This window comes from Benincasa hispida, chromosome 1 (assembly GCF_009727055.1).
Source record: "Benincasa hispida cultivar B227 chromosome 1, ASM972705v1, whole genome shotgun sequence".
Classification (NCBI taxonomy): Eukaryota; Viridiplantae; Streptophyta; class Magnoliopsida; order Cucurbitales; family Cucurbitaceae; genus Benincasa; species Benincasa hispida.
The window spans coordinates 88,131,448-88,150,446 of NC_052349.1; the positions used below are offsets into that span (position 1 = coordinate 88,131,448).

Here is an 18,999-nt window from a genome sequence, read left to right on the forward strand (position 1 = left end):
TGTCATAATGAAATAATATTTATTTTATTCATCAAACAATGTGTATCATTACAAACAATGATACTCCGGGAGAATTAAGACACCAATCCCAACAATCTTCCACTTGTCTTAATGACTCGGGAGACTAATGTACAATACAATGTAAAAATGTAGTTTATACAATAAACTAGGACATACCCCAGTATCATCTCCCACTTGCCCTAGACAAGATGCCGCATATTCTGTAGACCCAGACTCTCCAAGTGACCCTCGAACGCTTTAGTCATGTGGGCCTTTATAAAGAGATTAACAACGTTGTGCTCCGATGCGATCTTCGTGACTATCACATCACTGCGATGCACAATCTCCCTGATTAGGTGATATTTTCGTTCGATGTGCTTACCCCGAAGATGACTCCGATGCTCCTTCGAATTTGCCACAGCCCCTCTGTTATCACAATAAAGTGTGATAGGCAAATCCATATTTGGAACAACTTCCAAATCTGAAAGGAATTTCCTTAGCCAAATAGCCTCCTTAGCTGCTTCACAAGCGGCTACGTATTCAGCTTCCATAGTGGAGTTCGCGATGCATCCTTGCTTGATGCTTCGCCACACTATAGCCCCTCCATTTAGAGTGAACACTAACCCCGATGTCGATTTGTAAGAATCTCTATCGGTCTGAAAGTTAGAGTCTATGTATCCTGTAAGGATCAAATCCTTATCTCTATACACGAACATGTAGTCCCTCGTTCTCTGAAGATACTTGAGGATCGTCTTGATCGCCGTCCAGTGATTAAATCCGGGATTGGACTGATACCGACTGACAATCCCTACTGTATAGCAAATGTCGGGTGTGGTATACAACATTGCATACATCAAACTTTCTACAGCAGAAGCATACGAAATCCGTCTCATCTCCTCAACCTCTTGAGGTGTCTTAGGACATTGATCCTTCGACAAAACGATTCCATGCCTAAAGCATAACAAAGACCTATTGGAATCTTGCAGTAACTACAAGAGTAAAATGGTAATTTGACCCAATTATAGTTATGAGCCGTTTGTGAATGGTCAACTCGCTGTTGATTGGTTATATCCGTGGACATAGAAATATATCTGTAGTGCGAAGAGTACAACTATCGATCTTTAATAGAGTGACTGGTAGTTAATGAATATTGATTAATTTAATTAAAGAGTTTAATTAACTAATCTCATATCATTGGAGCTTTCTAATCTGTAGGTCCTTAAGGTCCCCTTGTTAGCTCGCTAAAAGATGAGTAATGAGGAATGATTTGAACGGTTCAAATCCCTTGAAGGAATTTTGTATTTATATGATTAATATATAATTTGGTTAATTATAGATGTGATCTATAATCCAAATTATGTGAGAGAGAAATATTTGAATGAGATTCAAATATTAGATTTATATGAATTTGATTCATGAAGAGATGTATATATAGATATGTGATATTTATATGTTAATTAACTCTATATTAAATATGATTTAATATAGTTATTTAATTGATTAATTAATGGTTAATTAACTGATTAAGAAATGATGGAGATTGGGGGCGAGGGTGGGTTCGCGTCTCCATTTAGCTCACGGGATTTTTTTCCCCACTCTTCTCCCATTCCCTGCGGGGCCTCGTTCCCACGGGAAAATTGACATTTTTATATGTACACCTTCTTAATGTTTACAATCTCTTTTAGCATACACTTAATACTAAAACACACAACGTATAAACCTAAAACAAACAAACCTAAGGTAGAAGTATACTTACTTGATGTGTTACTAAAAGAAAATCCAAATGCTCCTAAATAATAATAGCAAGGTTTTAAAGGTTAAAACTCAGTACTAAAATCTTATTCCAAATTGAAAGGTGTTCAAAAGGATTTACCGAGAATTTACCACAAGAACTATATGTCTGAATGGAGCGTCTCTTAGAAAGTCTGCAAGGAAGATACACTTGCTTAAATATAAAAAAGAGAATTTTAAAATAAATGAATCATTTCTGAAAGCCATCACTAATATACGCACTTGTTATGCACGATGTACCTGAAAGACATCACTAATAAGAGAAGAAGAAGAAAAGTCTACAACTTTTAAATACAAAAGCAAACTCAATTAAGGGAAGGGTACAAATAGAGTGGAATCTCATATACATTCATGAGATTTTACCTTTCTTAAATGGCACCCTTGTTTATGGGTGAGAAGCCACACTGCACAAGTCAAAATACTTTCCCAAGACAATGTTTTCACCACATAATGTTTTTGCAATATACCTAATGACAACAAGAAAGTTAAGTACCATTCAGTATGTTTCTAAGGAATATATTGCTTGGTTGAACTTTGAAGGACAGTGGCAAACGCTAGGGGTGTACATAGTTTGGGTTGGACCGGGTTGGAAGATTTTTGTGGACCAAACCAAAAATTCGGGTTGACTAATAATGAACCTTATTAGTTCTTTTTTGGAGGGTCAAGTCAACCCAACCCAACCCAGAATTTTCGGGTTGGGCCGAGTTGGGTCACCGGTTCTTTTTTTTTTTTTTTTTAATTTGACTGTTTTTTCCGTTACTTTCTTAATCATTCTCTTCTCATTCTCTATTGAAGGATTTGATTTTTTTGGATCAATAAACCTTCATATTTAAAAAAGTGAACTAATTCTAAATGTATTATATCAAATCAATTAATAAAAATTTAATAATAAAAAACATGTAATCTTTGTGAAATTTTAGCATTGACATTAAAATACAACTACCATAAATTCAATATAAACTTCAAAAGAAACTTCCTCAAATAATTCAATTCAAATGTTCAAGTTCAAAATCTCTACTCAAAGACACAAAGTTCAATAATAATCATTCCAAGTTCAATAAAATGTCCAAGTTTAATAATAACTATTGGTTTGTTACATAAAATTCCAAATCATTCAAAAGTACCATGAGCATGAAGAATGACTTGAGTGAGTTTTCTTCTTCATCTTTGATTCTTTGGTCTCTTCACTTCTCAATTCCTGAAAAATTACAAATACATTAAACCAATAGAGTCATTTATAAGTAATAATAATATTTGATCTTATGGTAGTGAAACTTAGTACTAAAATCATAAGAATGCTCCAAATTCAATTCCTTATTTCAAAACAACAGAGGAGGATGGACTCTCTACAAAACAAATCATGCAAAATTAAATATATTAATTATGAGCATTAAACAAATTAGATATGTACAATAAAAAAATTTATTTAATTACCCGATTCAATATTTTTCCAATTCTCTAACTCTTCAAGTTGTGGATGGAGATCTAGTAACACTAAGCCGCTACGAATCCAATTTTGTGTACATATCAAGGTCTCCACTATTTTTGGAGTCAAAGAAATTTGAAAGGAATCAAGAATCCTCCCTCCTATACTAGATGCAGATTCAGAAGCGACTGTAGATATCAGAACTGCCAAAGCATCTCGAACAATTTTTGATAAAATGGGATATTTGTAGCCATTCATCTTCCACCAATACAATTTCTCAAAATCATCTTTATCCTCTATAACCTTGTCAGACAAATAAGAAGACAAATCATTCTCCATTTCCAAAGAACTTTTTTCTTCTCTTAACCTCTTAAAAGTTATCCACGGATCATCTATATCTTCGTCCACCCCATGATCATCTTCATTTATATTGACAATTTTTTATTGTTGAGAATCATTGGTACTATGCTACCTCGAAGTGAAGTGTTATGTGATTTGTAAAAGTCATATAGACGATACAAATATAATTTCACACTCTCAACCATATCCTTAATCACATCACTGTCATAAACATTGGAAAGACAATAATTCAAATACTTTAACTTGTACCAAGGATCAATGGCCATAACCAGAAACATCAATTTATTCATTTTTTCAAGCGAACCCCAATACTTATCAAACTTGGTCTTCATATTCGTAGCCATCATACTTAGAACAGAGTTGGTATTGTTACTCCATTTGTTTAAAGCAAATTGAATTTTATTAATTTTCTTATAACCAACATTAGAAGTTACATATGAAGATCCACTTATCATTGTGGTGGCAGTATAAAACCTCTTTAAAAACTTAATAAACACACCTACAATCAACCAATCAGATGTACATGGGGCCCAATCTTTTATTTCCACGATCATCTTCCTTGAAGTAATCAACAAAATCTGAGTCTTCTTTATCCTCTTCTAAAATTCTAAAAGCTTTCTTAAATTTAATTGCATGTTCAAGCATTAAATAAGTAGAATTCCACCTAGTTGCCACATCTAAACATACAAGAACCTTACACTGAATTTTTTCTTGTTTCACGCAAGCTTTAAACTTTCCATTCTCCTAGGTGATGATCAAACATATCTCACAGCATTATGAACACTAGCAATAGAATCATGCATATCTTTCAGTCCATCATTCACAATACCTCACGTATAATAGTTCTCCATCTAAAACAACCGATTTCCAACTTTTAAGTCTTCTCTTAACATAAGAAATAGCCACATTATTAGAACTTGCATTATCAACGGTGATGGAAAAAAAATTTTCAATCCCTCATTTCAACAAACAACTCTCAATCATCTTCCCAATAGTCTCCCTCTTATGATTAGCAACTTGACAAAAGCTCAAAATCTTCTTATGCAAAACCCATTCAGAATCAATAAAATGTGCAGTGATGACCATTTAGTTCACATTTTGTAGCGAAGTCCATGTATCGGTAGTAAGACAAACTCTTTGAGAGCTTTTAACTAGAAATGATTTCAACTTTTTTTTTCTCCTCAAGATAAAGTTGATATACATCTCTAATGATTGTGACTCTCGATGGAACATCGAACTTAGGACATGAAACACTACAAAAGTGTCTAAAACCCTCTGTTTCAACAAATTTGAATGATAACTCATTCATAATTATCATCTTGGCACATGCTAGTCTACACGCTTGTTAGCTAAACAATGTCGTCACAAAGTTACTAGCATTGACTCCTTTTCCATCATTTGAAGGTACGAGAGTTAGAGTGGTTTGTCCTTTTTTTTCTTCTTTATATGGGCACTTTTTACATTGATTTCTTAAGTGCTTCCATAAAGTACTAGTTGCACAAGTATTACTATCACATACGTAATCTTTACCACAATAGTTACACTTGCACCTATCTCCGTCATGACCACTTGCTTCCATTTTTGTGAAATGATCCCACACAGAAGAGGTTGGTTTATTAGGTTTCTTTCGATTGGACTTGGGAGGTAGAGGTGATATATTTGTAGTAGTTTGGCTAACATTAGGAGGGGAAGGAGGAGGAGGAGGAGGCATTTCATTATTACTGGTTCCATTTGCATTACCACTACTGCTGTCCATCTATAAAATAAATGAAACTAGTAAACAACTAATTACACCTACCTATACAATTGAAAAAAACAAACAAACACTATCTAACTGTATAAAGATTAACTTATAACAAACAAACACTATCTAGCTTCTCAATAAACGGTATATGTACACACTACACAATAAAAATTAATTTAGTTTACTCACGGGGAAGTTTGAAAATGGTGATTCAGCAGTGTCTGATTCCGTGTCCGTTGTGATGACTTTGAAGAATCTATCTAACTGTTCTCAAGACACTGAGAGATTGAACAAAAATTAATATATTAATAATCCCACTTATAGAACAATATCAGCAAATAGTAGAAATTTCACTTATAGAATAATATCAGTAAATAGTAGAAATTGAAGAAAGCCATTCAACCAAATTGTTCTACATGTTATCAACCAAACATATATGTTATCTACTTGCTTTATTGAAGAAAATAGAGTCTTTATGTTATCTACTTACTTTATTGAAGAAAATACCCCTAATGATGAGTCATTCGTGAAGCTTAGAGTAGTAGGCGAGGTGAGGTGAGGCGGAGACTGGATCTGACGAGACAGAGATAGTCTGAAGGGAGCAGACGACTCGATTGGCAGTCGATGGCGAGAGGAGCGGCGTTCGACGAGGGTTTCAAGACGATGGCAAGGGTTTCAAGACAGTGCGGTTGCTTGGGCAGTGTAGTCGGGCTCGCTGCTTACGGGGTAAGGGGAGTAGTCGACTCGATTGGAAGTTGATGGCGAGAGGAGCGGCGTCCGGCGAGGGTTTCAAGACAGTGCGGTCGCTTCGCTCGGGCAGTGCAGTCGCTAGTCAGGCTCGCTAAATTGCTAATTGCAACCTAATAACTTAATAAGTTTTAACTTTTAATATATATATATATATATTTGGGTCGGGTCGGGTCAACCCGACCCTGAAATCGAGTAACCCGAGACCCGACCCAGAATTTTTTTAAATTTTTAACCCAACCCAACCATTGCGGTTTGGGTTGGATAGTTCGGGTTGGTCGGGTTATCGAGTTTTTTGAACACCCCTAGTAAAAGCAACATAAAGCAACAATTTTTATTTCATGCATTCAAGTAGTTAATGGTCATTCTTAATTTTCAGCTAATTCAACTAATAATCTACACAATTTCACCACTATTCACAAAGTCACAGGACATGCAAAAGTTTGATCCGTCCAAAACTCAATCACTACAAAACAATTAGAATCAATATTCCCTATGCCAGTTGAGCTATGCTCTTATTGGCAAAATCATACTTTTTTAGAAGATTGATAAATCATGCTTTTAAACCTTCAAAGCTTGATTTGATAAAACTTCAATGATAACATTAGTTAAAAATCACTTTTACTCCATAAACTTTAATAAACTTGATAAAAATTTAATTTAGTTTTTAAACTTTTGTTATTAACCATTTAGTTCAGGTACTTTCAAATTTGTAACGATTTAATACCTAAACTTTAATAAGTAATAATTTACTACCTAAATTTTGAAAATTGTAACAATTTAGTCCCTATTATGAAAAAACCTCTTTAAAATTAAGTGTTGAATTTTTATTATGTAATAACATAATCTTAATAGTTTATAAAAAAAATTGATTTTCGATTAATTCAAGGATTTACAGTGCATGAAATTTCTTTAAATCTTAAAAATATTTTTCACAATCACTAATTCGATTATTAATAAAAGTGATTATTAACGCAAACATTAATGTAACTTTGTTTATGTAATTGCTCTGGCATAGCCGACGGAGGGCGAAGGCTAAGTACGATTGCCGTGTAACTTGAGTCACCGCCTGTAACGATGATCGAAAAAAGCCTCGATGAAACCATGGACATTCGAGCCAAACCAGAGAAGAATAAGCGCAAACCCTCAACAAACGCTGCACACTGCGCTCACAAGAGTCACAACGATCACCGGAAGAAGAGGCGGAGATTAGCATCCTGTTCAGAAACCACAATCCCAACATCTACCGAGCCTCAAAAGCTTGCCGAATCGAATAGCTTCGAGTCAATTCGTTCTCCCCCTCGAACTTCACGAAAGCACAAGAAGAGGAGATCAAGTCAAACGGACGGTCATCGTCGATGGGTGTACTCTGCTCGTGATTGCTCGAGATTTATAGGTAATGTATTTTAATCAGTTCTGTGAGGCTCTTGCTGAACGATGGCTGTTATGCTATAATGTTCTAGAGTTGAATGTAGGTAGAGGACCTCATGTTCTATGTTCGTTATTGAAGCCAATTTATCCTCCCATGTTTAATTTTTGTATAGTTTCATGTGCCTCGAGTCATACTTTCATCCAGCTCATGAGTTTTGAATACATGAATAGGAAGAATTAGGGTTTTCCTAATACTACCTGATTTTGTTGTCCTTCAGTCTTGGTAAATATATTGAGAGCTGCAACTTATTCTAGTCCAATATTTATTTTGATTACTCCGGAGAAACTTGGAAATTCTTCACAGTTTAGATTCTGGTACCTGGTTCCTTTCTTTAGTTGACAGGCCTTGAAATTCAGAAACCTTACTTCTTTCATATCAAGATGGTTGTACAACCTATAGAACAGGTCCTGTTCAAGTAAGGTCGTTCTTTTGGAGGGTTTTCAAAAGGCACTTGATTATCACATTCTTTGCACCCCATTTCCCGTTAAAGAACAGAAGGAAAGGGGAGGAAAATATGTGATATTTCCATTTGTGGGGGTATTGCCATTGCATACTTAACAATTTATTGTCTTTATTTCAGATAGGATTATGGTAGCTTCATATAATATACTAGGAGTGGAAAATGCATTGAAGCATCCAGATTTGTATCATAGAGTGCCTTCCAAATTCTTGGATTGGAGTTTCCGGAAAGAGCTTATATGCAATGCAATTAAATTTTACAATGCAGGCATCTTATGCTTGCAGGTAATTTGTTAGACTCCAATTTATTTATTGCATTTTAACTTTTAAGATGTGAGGTGAACTCTGTATATTGTGGTCACATTATGAGTTTCTATCTTTTAAATGTTTTTATCCTCGTTGTCCTTCCATGAACAGGTCAACCCTCATTTCCTGTCCTTCTCACGTGTTCCTTAATTTCATTTAAGGGGGATCATTTTATCTTTGCTCATTAAAATTTTAAATTCTAATGTCATTGTACAAAATTTAATCGATGTTTAGTTACCCTTTGATGTCTTTTGTGGTTCTTCAACTGGAATAGTTTGCTCATAGAAATCTGAAATAAGAGAAACATAACCTGATAAGAAATATATTTTCTTAAAGCCTACAATAACGAATTGCAGTCTTACAACTGTCGTTCTTATTTGTAAATTTCACCATAATTTTCCTACTAGACTCAAATTGCAAAACTACTGAAGATATAAGCTTTGTTGTTTCTGATGTAGGACAAGTAGTTGAGGCAAAACTAGATATCAAAAGTTTTAGAGACTTGGAAAGTCAATGGCCTATTTTATCAAAGGCTTTCAAGTTCTACTCCAGGTTTTCTGTAAGCAGCCTGAGTTTTCTTACCAATTTAAGGCCAATACTTTATGCATCAAATAGAAGACATGAGAAATTAGGAAGGTTCAAGTTGCTGTTTTAGGGGGAGGGACGTCTAGTGTCCCATTCTTATTCTCATAGTGACTAAATAAAAATGTCTCAAGTTCTCTTGTTTCTTAGGTTGTGCTGTTCATCAAATCTCTTTCAACCATGATATTTAATAGGGGCTAAGAGTGAATTTTTAATTGTGCAAATGAAACTATATATCTGCAGGAGGTTGACCGTTTTAATGATTTAGATGAACTCTTCCAAAATTATGGCTACAAAGGTGTTTACAAGGTGTGTTTGGGATACTTTGTGTTAAGTTAATTGCCAATAATCTACTTATGGGTTATTTGTACTACATCAAGAAAACTTATTGGCGATCTTTTATAGGCTAGAACAGGTGAAGCAAATGATGGCTGTGCAATATTTTGGATTGACAAACAGTAACGTCTCTCATCCTTCCTGATATTTTTGAATTATAGTTGTTGATTTATAAGATCATCAAATAGATGAGATCTTGTGAATTTTTTGAAAATGACTCAGTACCTTGTAAATCTGCCAATATGTATGAGAGATGTCGCATGGACTTGTATTACTAATGTCAGAACTGAAAAATTTTCCTATTATAAGCATTCTAAAATTTAGATTTTTCGCAAATTAGATTTTCGTTTTCTATTAGGCTGCCCCTTACTATCTGTATCTATATGTATGGTGATTCAGCACATTTACTGGCCTTTATTTATTTATTTTTTCTGGAATATGTAATGTACTTTTCATATTTTCTATAGTGGTCCTCTCATTTCATTACTTGTCAGTTGAAAATCTTCTGGTTACAGATTTTCCCTTTTGCATCAAGAAACTATAGAGTTCCAGAGTTGTGGGCTACGGAACAATGTTGCTCAACTATGTGTTTTGAAGGTATAAAAAAATCCATTTAGATCATTCTGCTATATTTAATATTCATTTGGGAAGTTACCATGCTAAACTAAAACTTCAATTGTTTTCATGTATTCTTCCCGTTAATTATGTACAAAAATTTCCATCATTCACACATTCATAGGATTCTTTTAACGGCTTGGTTTATTTTTATTGGCTTTTTGGGGAGGGGAGGATTTTTTTTTGGGAAGGCCTACTTGCTGTAGTTGGTTGGTCTCCTTAGTACTCGACAACATAGTTGTACAACTTATAAAATAGATCTCGTTCAAGCAAGGTTATAAGATTTGTTAGCTCAGTGAGTTGTAGGGAGTCGGTTTAGGAGCTTATCCTCAACCTGCCTGTTTGCAATAAAGGGCGGTTTTGTCGATAGGTTGGTGTGTGCTATTTTGTGAGAGCTTTGGAGCAAGAGAAGCAACAAAATCTTCAGAGGGTGTGAAAGTTCTTCTATCAATGTTTGGTCCTTCGTTTAGATTCTCTGTTTCTCTTCAGGTCTTGGTTTCTAGATTTTTTTAAATAAGTTATTTGCCAAGTCTTATCTCTTGATTGAAGCCATATTTTATAGTTTGACTCCTTTTTATGGGTTACCCATGTACTCTTTCATCTTCCTCTTAATGAAAGTTAAGTTTTCTCTTTTTTTTTTTTTTTTAAAAAAAAAAACTGTAGATGTGTAGATGTATTTTTTCAAATGTATTTCCTATTAAATTTAATAGTGGTTAAAATTTCAATTTCTTCTTAGTTTGCTGCTACCACCACTTCAACTGGAATTGTTATGAAGAAATATTGCTGCCTTTTATTTTTTATTTTTTATTTGTATGTTATTGATATGGCATATTTTCTTGATAATGAAGGTCATCGTGTGTGCTTCAAATGATTTATTGTCAATCTATGGTTTTGTAGAACGTTTTACATTTTCTCTTACACTTTAAATTGGCAGATGAATAAACCAGAATCAAAGTCCAAAACAAGGTACATTCTGCATTTCTGTAAATTTGTCACTATATTTGTCAAATTTCTTCGTTGACCTCTTTATTGAAAATGAGAAACAAATTTCATGGATATGGTTAGAAAATTACATGCAAGTGCCTTTGATTTTGCATAAATTATTTTGAGGAATATTATCTAAAGTACTGGGCATATTATTTTCACTCCCTCTGCATGTATGTGTATGTCATGTTTAGAAATTAAATAATATTTGATAAAAACGGTTGTATCTCAGTAGTCTCACTACTTGTTCTTTCTTTAACTTCTATGCATGTTTATTAACTGTAGCCGAAGCTTTGTGATTGGGAATATACACGTTCTTTTCAACCCAAATCGTGGAGACATTAAGCTCGGGCAGGTATCAACTACTGTGATCTTTGAATGTTTGTAGTTTTTGTTGCATGGTTTAATAGTTTTATGTGATTTTGCGCCAACTATTTTTCTGTTTGAATCTTCTTGAATGTCGGCTTAGCATTAGTTGCAGTCTCCTGGTTATTTCCCTCTCTTTTCTTTTTTGTTTTCCTTTTTCTGGTATGGTTAGGTAGTTATAAAATATTCTTTATCTTTTATTTGAATTGTCCTTTAAGAAACAAATGTTAGGCATCTCAGTGCATTAATTTTGTTACATAGTGCTGGTATAGGTCAGACTATTTCTTGAAAAAGCTCATAATCTCTCTCAAAGATGGGGAAACATACCTGTTATTATTGCTGGGGATCTGAATAGCATTCCAAAGGTAATTCTCTTTCACTGGAGAGGACTCCTCCTACTGTATCAGAAACTATATTTACCCGATCACCCTTGCTAGCAATTTCACCATATTAGCAATTGATCTTGTTTTGTCTCTAAATTTTCTTTTTTTCGAATGATCAGAGTGCAATGTATCAGTTTTTGGCTTCATCAGAGGTCAGTTTACTTTTAATTGGTAATTTTTTATATAATCTATTATTGTAGTTTAGGATTGTTGAACACAATTTGCTTGAATTCCTCTGTTTTGTGTTTCCATGGTTGGAAATTCACTTCAAGTTGTTTTGGTGGTTGAGCAGCTGGATATACAACTGCATGATCGCAGAAAGATTTCAGGGCAGCTTGATTTTTCATCATCACATAGAACCCTCAGATTTTGTAGTGAGGGTACAAAATGGTATGCCTAAACTTCAATGTAATGTCTTCCTTCTTTTCTTTTTACTTATTTATTTATTTTTTAATCTCTTTTCTCAATCAATTATAGCTTATACTTCTATCTAGAGTAGCTCCTAAGCATGCATGTTTTCAGTACTATCACAATGTCCATAATATTTAGGAGTAGAACAGTATTGCATGTTATTGACAAATGACATCATAAATCAAGTTTTACTGTCTAGTGTAGAGGATTAAAAGATGAGGTGTTTATGTTATTTGGACCATATTGCAGATATGAATAGAGGTTAATATGTAGCTTTCCTTTTATGTATTATATGTATCATTTGTTGGCTAGGTCCAATGTTTCAGCCTCAAGGTCCTTCAGATGGAGTGATGAGGAAATAAGGATTGCATCTGGTAGTGAGAATGTTACCCATCTTCAGCACCATTTAAAGCTTTCCAGTGCGTACTATGGAGTTCCTGTAAGATGTTTGATCTTCTTAAATTCTCATTATTTATTTAGTACACTCGGTGCTTATCATATAAGTTAAAATGGAAAATGAGGTGATTGATTCTCATGGTGTTTGAATGAGTTTCATTGACTGGTACGTTTTAAAAAAGCAATCGCCAATTTAGACTTGGAATTCACTAATTTAAATATTCAAAAAAGAATCACCCCTAAGGAATCTTGAAAGAAGTTATACAAACGATATTGCACTGCAAAAGAGGTAACAATTGCTTAGGAAATTTGTTAGCCGGTGGAGTGAGTTTTAGTTACTGTAAGGAACTGTTTGGTGGTCCATAATGGAATGAGTTTGTTATGTAATGTAATCCAAAACCCATGTTTAGATTAAATGTTTTGGTCTCGATTTATAATACCAAACTCATTCCGTTTTTATATTGTTCAACCCAACCCTCTTTCTCACTGTTTTCACGTTTCACGATCCTATTTCTGTTATGCCCTTGATTTCTCACTCATTCCCACATTCCTCTGATTTTCAGTAATTCTCATTACATTCCAACCTCCAAAACAGTCCCTAAATAGTAGGGGATGGACGTTACTTTATGTGCGAAAGGAACCACCAAGGAATGAGTAAACGCTGAAAGTCAAAAATATAAAAGATGGGTTAAAAAAGTGGACCATTAGTTCTGTCAAGCTTTGTAATAAAGTAAGATGCTTTGGCTGCAATGAAATCTAATACTTTGAAATGTGACATAAAATTAATATAACTTTAGGATTTTTTATATAAAGGAGAGCGGCACAAGTTAAACTTCTTTTTTAAAAAAGTTTTTCCCCTTTCTTTTCCCAAAAAAATGTGGTATATGGTTTATATATAATAATAAAAGGTAGTATTTAAGAATTTTTTTTCATGTTTTCATCTTGCGATTTTAACAACGTTGATTTTAACTTTTTATCATTTTTGAAATAGGGGGTAAGAGTTATTTAATGCTATCTAGTTTCATTTACTCTCTCTCATCCAAGTTGCTTAAACTTTTAGGGAAGTTGTAAAACAAGAGATGCTAATGGAGAACCTTTAGCAACTTCATTCCACTCCAAGTTCATGGGAACTGTTGATTATATATGGTATCGGATTTTGTTGTTGAAAGAAAATTTTGTCATGCTTTGGCCTTGAGAACTTTGGTTACTGGCTTTGATTATTATTGCAGGCACTCGGAAAAACTTGCCCCTGTTAGGGTTTTGGAAACATTGCCTGTTGATGCATTAAAGAGGACTGGAGGTCTTCCAAATGAGGTACTTTTGAAATGTAACCATTAATTGTTTAAATATTTTTAAGTTGTGTTTTGTTTTTGTCATGAAAATTCTCGATTTGCCTCGAGACATCCTACCATTATAAAAGTTTCGAAATTTCTGCCTATTTCCTTCTCTTTTCCTCCAATTTGTTATAAATCCTTGAAGAGATCGATGAGTTAACTAATAATTTTATAGAACCACGGCGGAGATGCAAGACAATTAAGTAAGTATAAATGAATCTTTTTAACATTGTACAGCTGGGTGTGGGTGGAATCTTAGTTATGGAGATTTATTCGTACTGTCATGTTCAGTAATGGTCAAATCATCGATACTCTCCACTGGTAGGGAAGATTTCAAGGGACGGTATTTATAGTTCTCACTTTTGGGCTATTATCCCTTCAAAGTTTAAACTATCTTCTTGTTGTCAATTAAAGAGTCATAAACTCATCCCTAAGAATCTCGTGGGAGAATTTAGGAGGCAAAACCCCAAAAAGAATCAAGGACTTCCCTTGGTCTTATGCCCTAAAATACAACAAAAGTTGTCAATACGACTAAGAAGAGAAATCCTCATTGTTTAATACAAAATCTCTTCTCCATTTTGAAAAATATGCCCATCCATCCGTTACAAGCCCACATCAACAATGCTGGATTAATCTTTTTATATTATAAAAGAAAAAAAAGGATTCTTTTCTCTCTCAATCATAGTCTATTATGTTATGATGCAGAAATGGGGGAGTGATCATCTTGCTCTTGTGTGTGAACTGGCCTTTGATGACAATGAAAATGTGACTTGACTGACTCTTTAATCTCACCAGACTGAATCATCTCCTTAATTTTTAGTTGAATGGAGGTTGGTTGTTTTCTTCACCCTTTGCATGTAGAATTTGAGTACTTGAATAGATCAGTTGTATAATTCTGGGGGAGCATGTTTGTAGCTGCTGTTTTTTTGGCAGGCAATGGTAAAAGACAGTAAGAGTACTGGGAAAAATGCAGGAGCTGGCATTGCCTGTTTAGCTGTTATTAAGTCATTTCCAACTTTATGGTGAAGGTGCAATGCTTCTTAAAAACAAATTAAGTTATGAAAGATTCGGTTCGCCTAATCTTGCGTTAGTCTGTCCCTAACTTGTAGCCCCACATGTCTATGTTAGCTGTATCTATTATTAGGAATAAGGATAAAAGGTTCAATTTCGATGTACCAATTTTCACTCTTTAATTTTAATTTCTTCTAGTTAGACCTCAGATTTAGGTAAAGGTTGTGATTTCTATGCTTGGTTCTTGTGTTTTGTTTTGTTTTGTTTTTTGTTTTTTTGTTTTTTTGTTTTTGTTTTTTTTCCCCTGGGTAAAACTTATCTAACTTTGAGGTAATTTGATGAAACCGAAAGTTTTGGGTAGAAATTTATAAGTTTAAATCCTATTTTGGTCCCTGAATTTTAAATCTTGTTCTACTTTGATCCCTAAACTTTTCAAAACATTCATTCTAGTTTCTGAACTTTTAAAAAGTGCTTAGTTTGGTCCATTCTATTAAATATTTTGTTAGCTCTTAAACATAATGATGAGAGGATCTGTAATTTTGGATGACTAGGCTATCAAATAAGTTAGCAACATTAAAAATTATGGGCTTTCAATTTTGAATTAGGCGGTAAAGTGACTTTTTATAGGAGAATTCAAAAAATCATTTTACGTTCAAGATTTTGGCCGTTCACTATTTTGATGCATTGATTGGTATTTTACTTCATTTTTATTTTGCTCAACATATGCTAGACGTAATTTCATCTTAAACAGAGTTCATCAAAGAATTAGCAGAATCTTAAGAGTAAGGATCAGAATAAACACTTTTTGATAAGTTTGGGGATTAAATCAAAATAGAACAAGATTCAAAGTTTAGGACTAAAACCAGATTTAACTAAATTTATATAATTCGATAAGTTTAGCCTTTTCTCCCCCCTTCTCTCTCTCTTTCTTTCTTTTTGCTGCTCATTATTATCATTATTGTTGATTTAAATGGTTCAAAATACATTTATAATCTTTTTATCAGTTAGTTTAGTACTTAGTACTCTTGCATGGTAAATAAAGAACGTTTATTACAAGTTCGGTTTTTGAATTGTTATACTTAAAATGTGTCTAATAAGTCTTTTATATTTTAGAAACTTCCAAACTTTAAAGATATTTAATAAATTCTTGAATTTTTGATCTTGTGTAGATTTGTGAATTAAAAAAAAAAAAATCAAGTCAATGGCCTATTATGCAAGTGATTGAAGACTCAAGGCTATATCGATAAAAAAAATTGAATGTTTAAAGATTTAGTAGACACATTCTCATATTTAGACACCTAAGTTTAAGGGCCTATAAGAAATTTTAAAAATTTCGGGACTTATTGGACATATAATTGAAAGTTTGAAGATCTATCCTATATATTTGGAACTTATAGGATAACATAAATTTAAAAGTTTTTAGACTGAATTAGTAATTTAACCTAAAATAAATTTTAACTTGTGAGACACGATTTAAAAAATCGGTGATTTTTTATTGAGATAATTACAATTTTGACCTAAGTTTTGCAATTTTTCAACTTGGCGTGATCAATATGTCAAATTTTTTATCCAACTTGGTGATTCGACCTTATATTACCTTTTTTTTTTTTTTGAAAACCGACCTTATATTACTTTTCATTGTAAAGAAAAATCAAAGAAGCAAGTTGATTGTATTCCAGGATCCCGATCACTGGAAATTAATGGACATGTCACATAAACCTCTTTTCCACGACATATGACCATAGTGGAAATTACGATGATAATTACTAAGAATAAGTACATGCATTTTAATTTTTCATATTATTTTGACATTTGCATTTTTTAGCCGATGGAAAAAATATGGTCCACAGTACTTTTGACTTCCTTTCTAAAAATAATAACAGTTTGACATTTAAGAATTCAAATTATGGCGTTTAAATAATTGTAATCTATTTTTAAGCACCACATAAATAAATAGATGTATATAGTGTATATAAAAATTACTTGAGGTCTTAGTATAACACCCCATGAAAACAACGCGTGTGGTGGTTTCTTTTACGGTAAATATTAAAATAATTATTTATTCATAGACTTTCAAACATTTATTTAGTCAATCTTAACACATATGAACATCAATTCATTAAGAGAGTGTATGAGACGTTGAGTTTTGTGTTCGAGATACAACCTATTTTTATTTGGATAGGAAATAGTAAACACTAACAAAGAGGAAAAGAGATGTTGAGTAGAAAATGGTAAACAAATAGTAAACACTATAACGAATAAAAATTTGCAATAGTAATATTTAGGGATGGTAATAGGGTGGGTTAGGGTTGGGGATGCACTCCCTATCCCTGTCCTGAGGATCTTTAATCTCCGTCCCCATCCTATTCCACATTTTGAGGGGTTGGGGTCGGAGAATCCCCTTTCGGGGATTTGTGTTTTCGCATGGAAAAATTTCAACCTTTTATTTTATTATTTTTATTATTTAAAATTTAGTATTTATATTAAAAATGTAAATATTTTAGGCAAAAATTTAGCATTGTTATTATTATTATTGTTTAAATAAATAATTTAAAAAATATAAGATACTATTTGTTATAAATTTATTATATTAGAAAATTAGAATAAAAATAACTAACATTAAGCTACCATGTACATATGTGTGTGTATATTATATTATATATATATATTCTTCTTTATATATATTTAAAATCTATTTATATATGTATAATTAAAATGTTTATTATTTTTACTTTTTTTTTTATACATAAACAAATAATTAAAAAATCAGGGTAGGGATGGGAAGGGGATCGAGGTCGGAGACGTGGTGAAGATCGTCTCCGACCGGGGACTTGATTTAAATCTCTCGTTTGTCCTCGTACCCAGTCAAATCGGGGATTTTCCATCCTGATCGGAGTGCGGGTCCTGAACCCGCAGAGAATTTTGAAATCCCTAGGAATGTTGGAGCTACTTGTAGGTTATAATAGTTGTTATAATTGACGTCCCAAACATGGATTGAGTTATAATAGCCTACTCCACCCACTTGAAGTTGGAGGCCCAAACACCAACAAGATATTATGTTCTCGTTATAGGGAGATTTTTCGAGATATGCCAAGATAGAGAATCCCAGAAATAGGAGGATCAATGATTGTAGATAAAAATCTAAGGTGACTACCCCACGCCAAGAGGACCTATGTCTGGCCAATAGCCACTCATGGCTTTAGGAGACTAATCCAAGTGGATTGGCCAAAATCTATGGAGGACTTAGTAGTCTCATGAGGTATGTAAGATAATCATGGGAGAATCCTAGAGTACAAGAGCACATATGAAAGACCTTTGGCCTTTGCACTAAGCCAAGTGGGTAATGGTCTAAATAATTGATAACGAACAGTCCATATAGAAACTGTTGGGAAGTTGAGTGAACGAAGCTTCGTTTACATCTTAGAAGTAGTGGTAGCGCAACCACCCAACAAACGGTTCCATAATTAAAGAAGGGGTAGTTATATAGCCCAATTACCAGTTACATAATGTTAAGTCTATATAAATGACTAAGGTCATGAAGAATCTATTTGAAGGGAACCGTAGCGGAAGCGGGATCGTCTTATTTTCCAAAAAATTCATAACACATAATTTTAGAGAATAGTACAAAAATCATGCATTTAATAAAGATACAACATGCTTGTGAATAAATACAAAAGAATGAAATTAAGGTTTCAAAAACCCTTACCATTGAAGAACTCAAAACTTTACGAATCCTTTCCCACGATCAGTCACGAACTGTAAATGGCCAAATGGGCACTGCTGCAAAGAGACCTCGGTATTCTCTAGTGAGAACCTAGGAGGAGTGAGAACTCTGGTGATTTTGGATTTTGAGGGAAAGAAAGAGATTGAGAGGAAGAGAGAGATTTGAGATATCTCAAAAATACAAAACTATTATGTATCTTTCTCTCACCCTTTTTTGTTTTGCATGATGAAGAAGAGGAACCCCTCTTTCCACACTTACGTGGGTGGAGAGAAAAAAGGGGAGGGAAGCTTATTCCCTCTCAATAATTAAAAAAAATATTAAAAAATTTAAGTTAATTAAATAATATCACACACATATAATAATAATAATAATAATAAATTTATCATATATATATATATATATATATAACTATATGTTATATCATATATAACATATAACCTATAGTTTTAATATTGTATGAAATATAATATAGCCTATAGTTACAATTTTCTCTCACCAATGACATTTAATATAAATCACATTTACATTAAACTTAACAATATGAATTCAATTCATATAATTAACATTTGAATCATATTCAAATATTTATTTC

The 18,999-nt window shown here is 33.2% G+C and overlaps 1 protein-coding gene and 1 long non-coding RNA gene across 4 annotated transcripts; one reads left to right on the forward strand and one right to left on the reverse strand.

Annotated features, from left to right (window-relative positions):
- Window positions 1–2,776: 2,776 nt before the first annotated feature.
- Window positions 2,777–18,688, reverse strand: LOC120088633. Its single transcript, XR_005484995.1, has 3 exons — window positions 18,390–18,688; window positions 5,511–5,599; window positions 2,777–2,989 (listed from the first exon to the last, which is right to left on the reverse strand). It is a non-coding gene; the product is annotated as an uncharacterized LOC120088633 (long non-coding RNA).
- LOC120088620 (carbon catabolite repressor protein 4 homolog 5) lies at window positions 7,051–14,921 on the forward strand. 3 transcript variants are annotated; one of them, XR_005484994.1, is made up of 15 exons: window positions 7,051–7,464; window positions 8,081–8,244; window positions 9,091–9,156; window positions 9,253–9,305; window positions 9,699–9,780; window positions 10,733–10,764; window positions 11,068–11,137; window positions 11,421–11,513; window positions 11,651–11,683; window positions 11,824–11,921; window positions 12,255–12,381; window positions 13,399–13,484; window positions 13,568–13,652; window positions 14,378–14,502; window positions 14,588–14,921. XR_005484994.1 is itself a non-coding variant. In XM_039046037.1 (14 exons), exons 1-14 carry the CDS (start codon window positions 7,146–7,148, stop codon window positions 14,444–14,446), a joined length of 1,377 nt encoding a protein of 458 aa, XP_038901965.1. In that variant the 5' UTR covers window positions 7,051–7,145; the 3' UTR covers window positions 14,447–14,921. The 3 variants fall into 3 exon arrangements, 1 of the variants encoding a protein (XP_038901965.1); XR_005484993.1 differs by having other exon boundaries at window positions 14,606–14,921; XM_039046037.1 differs by having other exon boundaries at window positions 14,378–14,921.
- Window positions 18,689–18,999: the final 311 nt, after the last annotated feature.

Excerpts from the sequence above, each read along its gene's own strand:
- LOC120088620 (XM_039046037.1), top strand. The coding sequence starts at position 7,146 with ATGATCGAAAAAAGCCTCGATGAAACCATGGACATTCGAGCCAAACCA. Across the intron at positions 8,245-9,090 it reads CAGGCATCTTATGCTTGCAG|GAGGTTGACCGTTTTAATGA; the intron begins GTAATTTGTTAG and ends ATATATCTGCAG. Across the intron at positions 9,157-9,252 it reads GCTACAAAGGTGTTTACAAG|GCTAGAACAGGTGAAGCAAA; the intron begins GTGTGTTTGGGA and ends GATCTTTTATAG.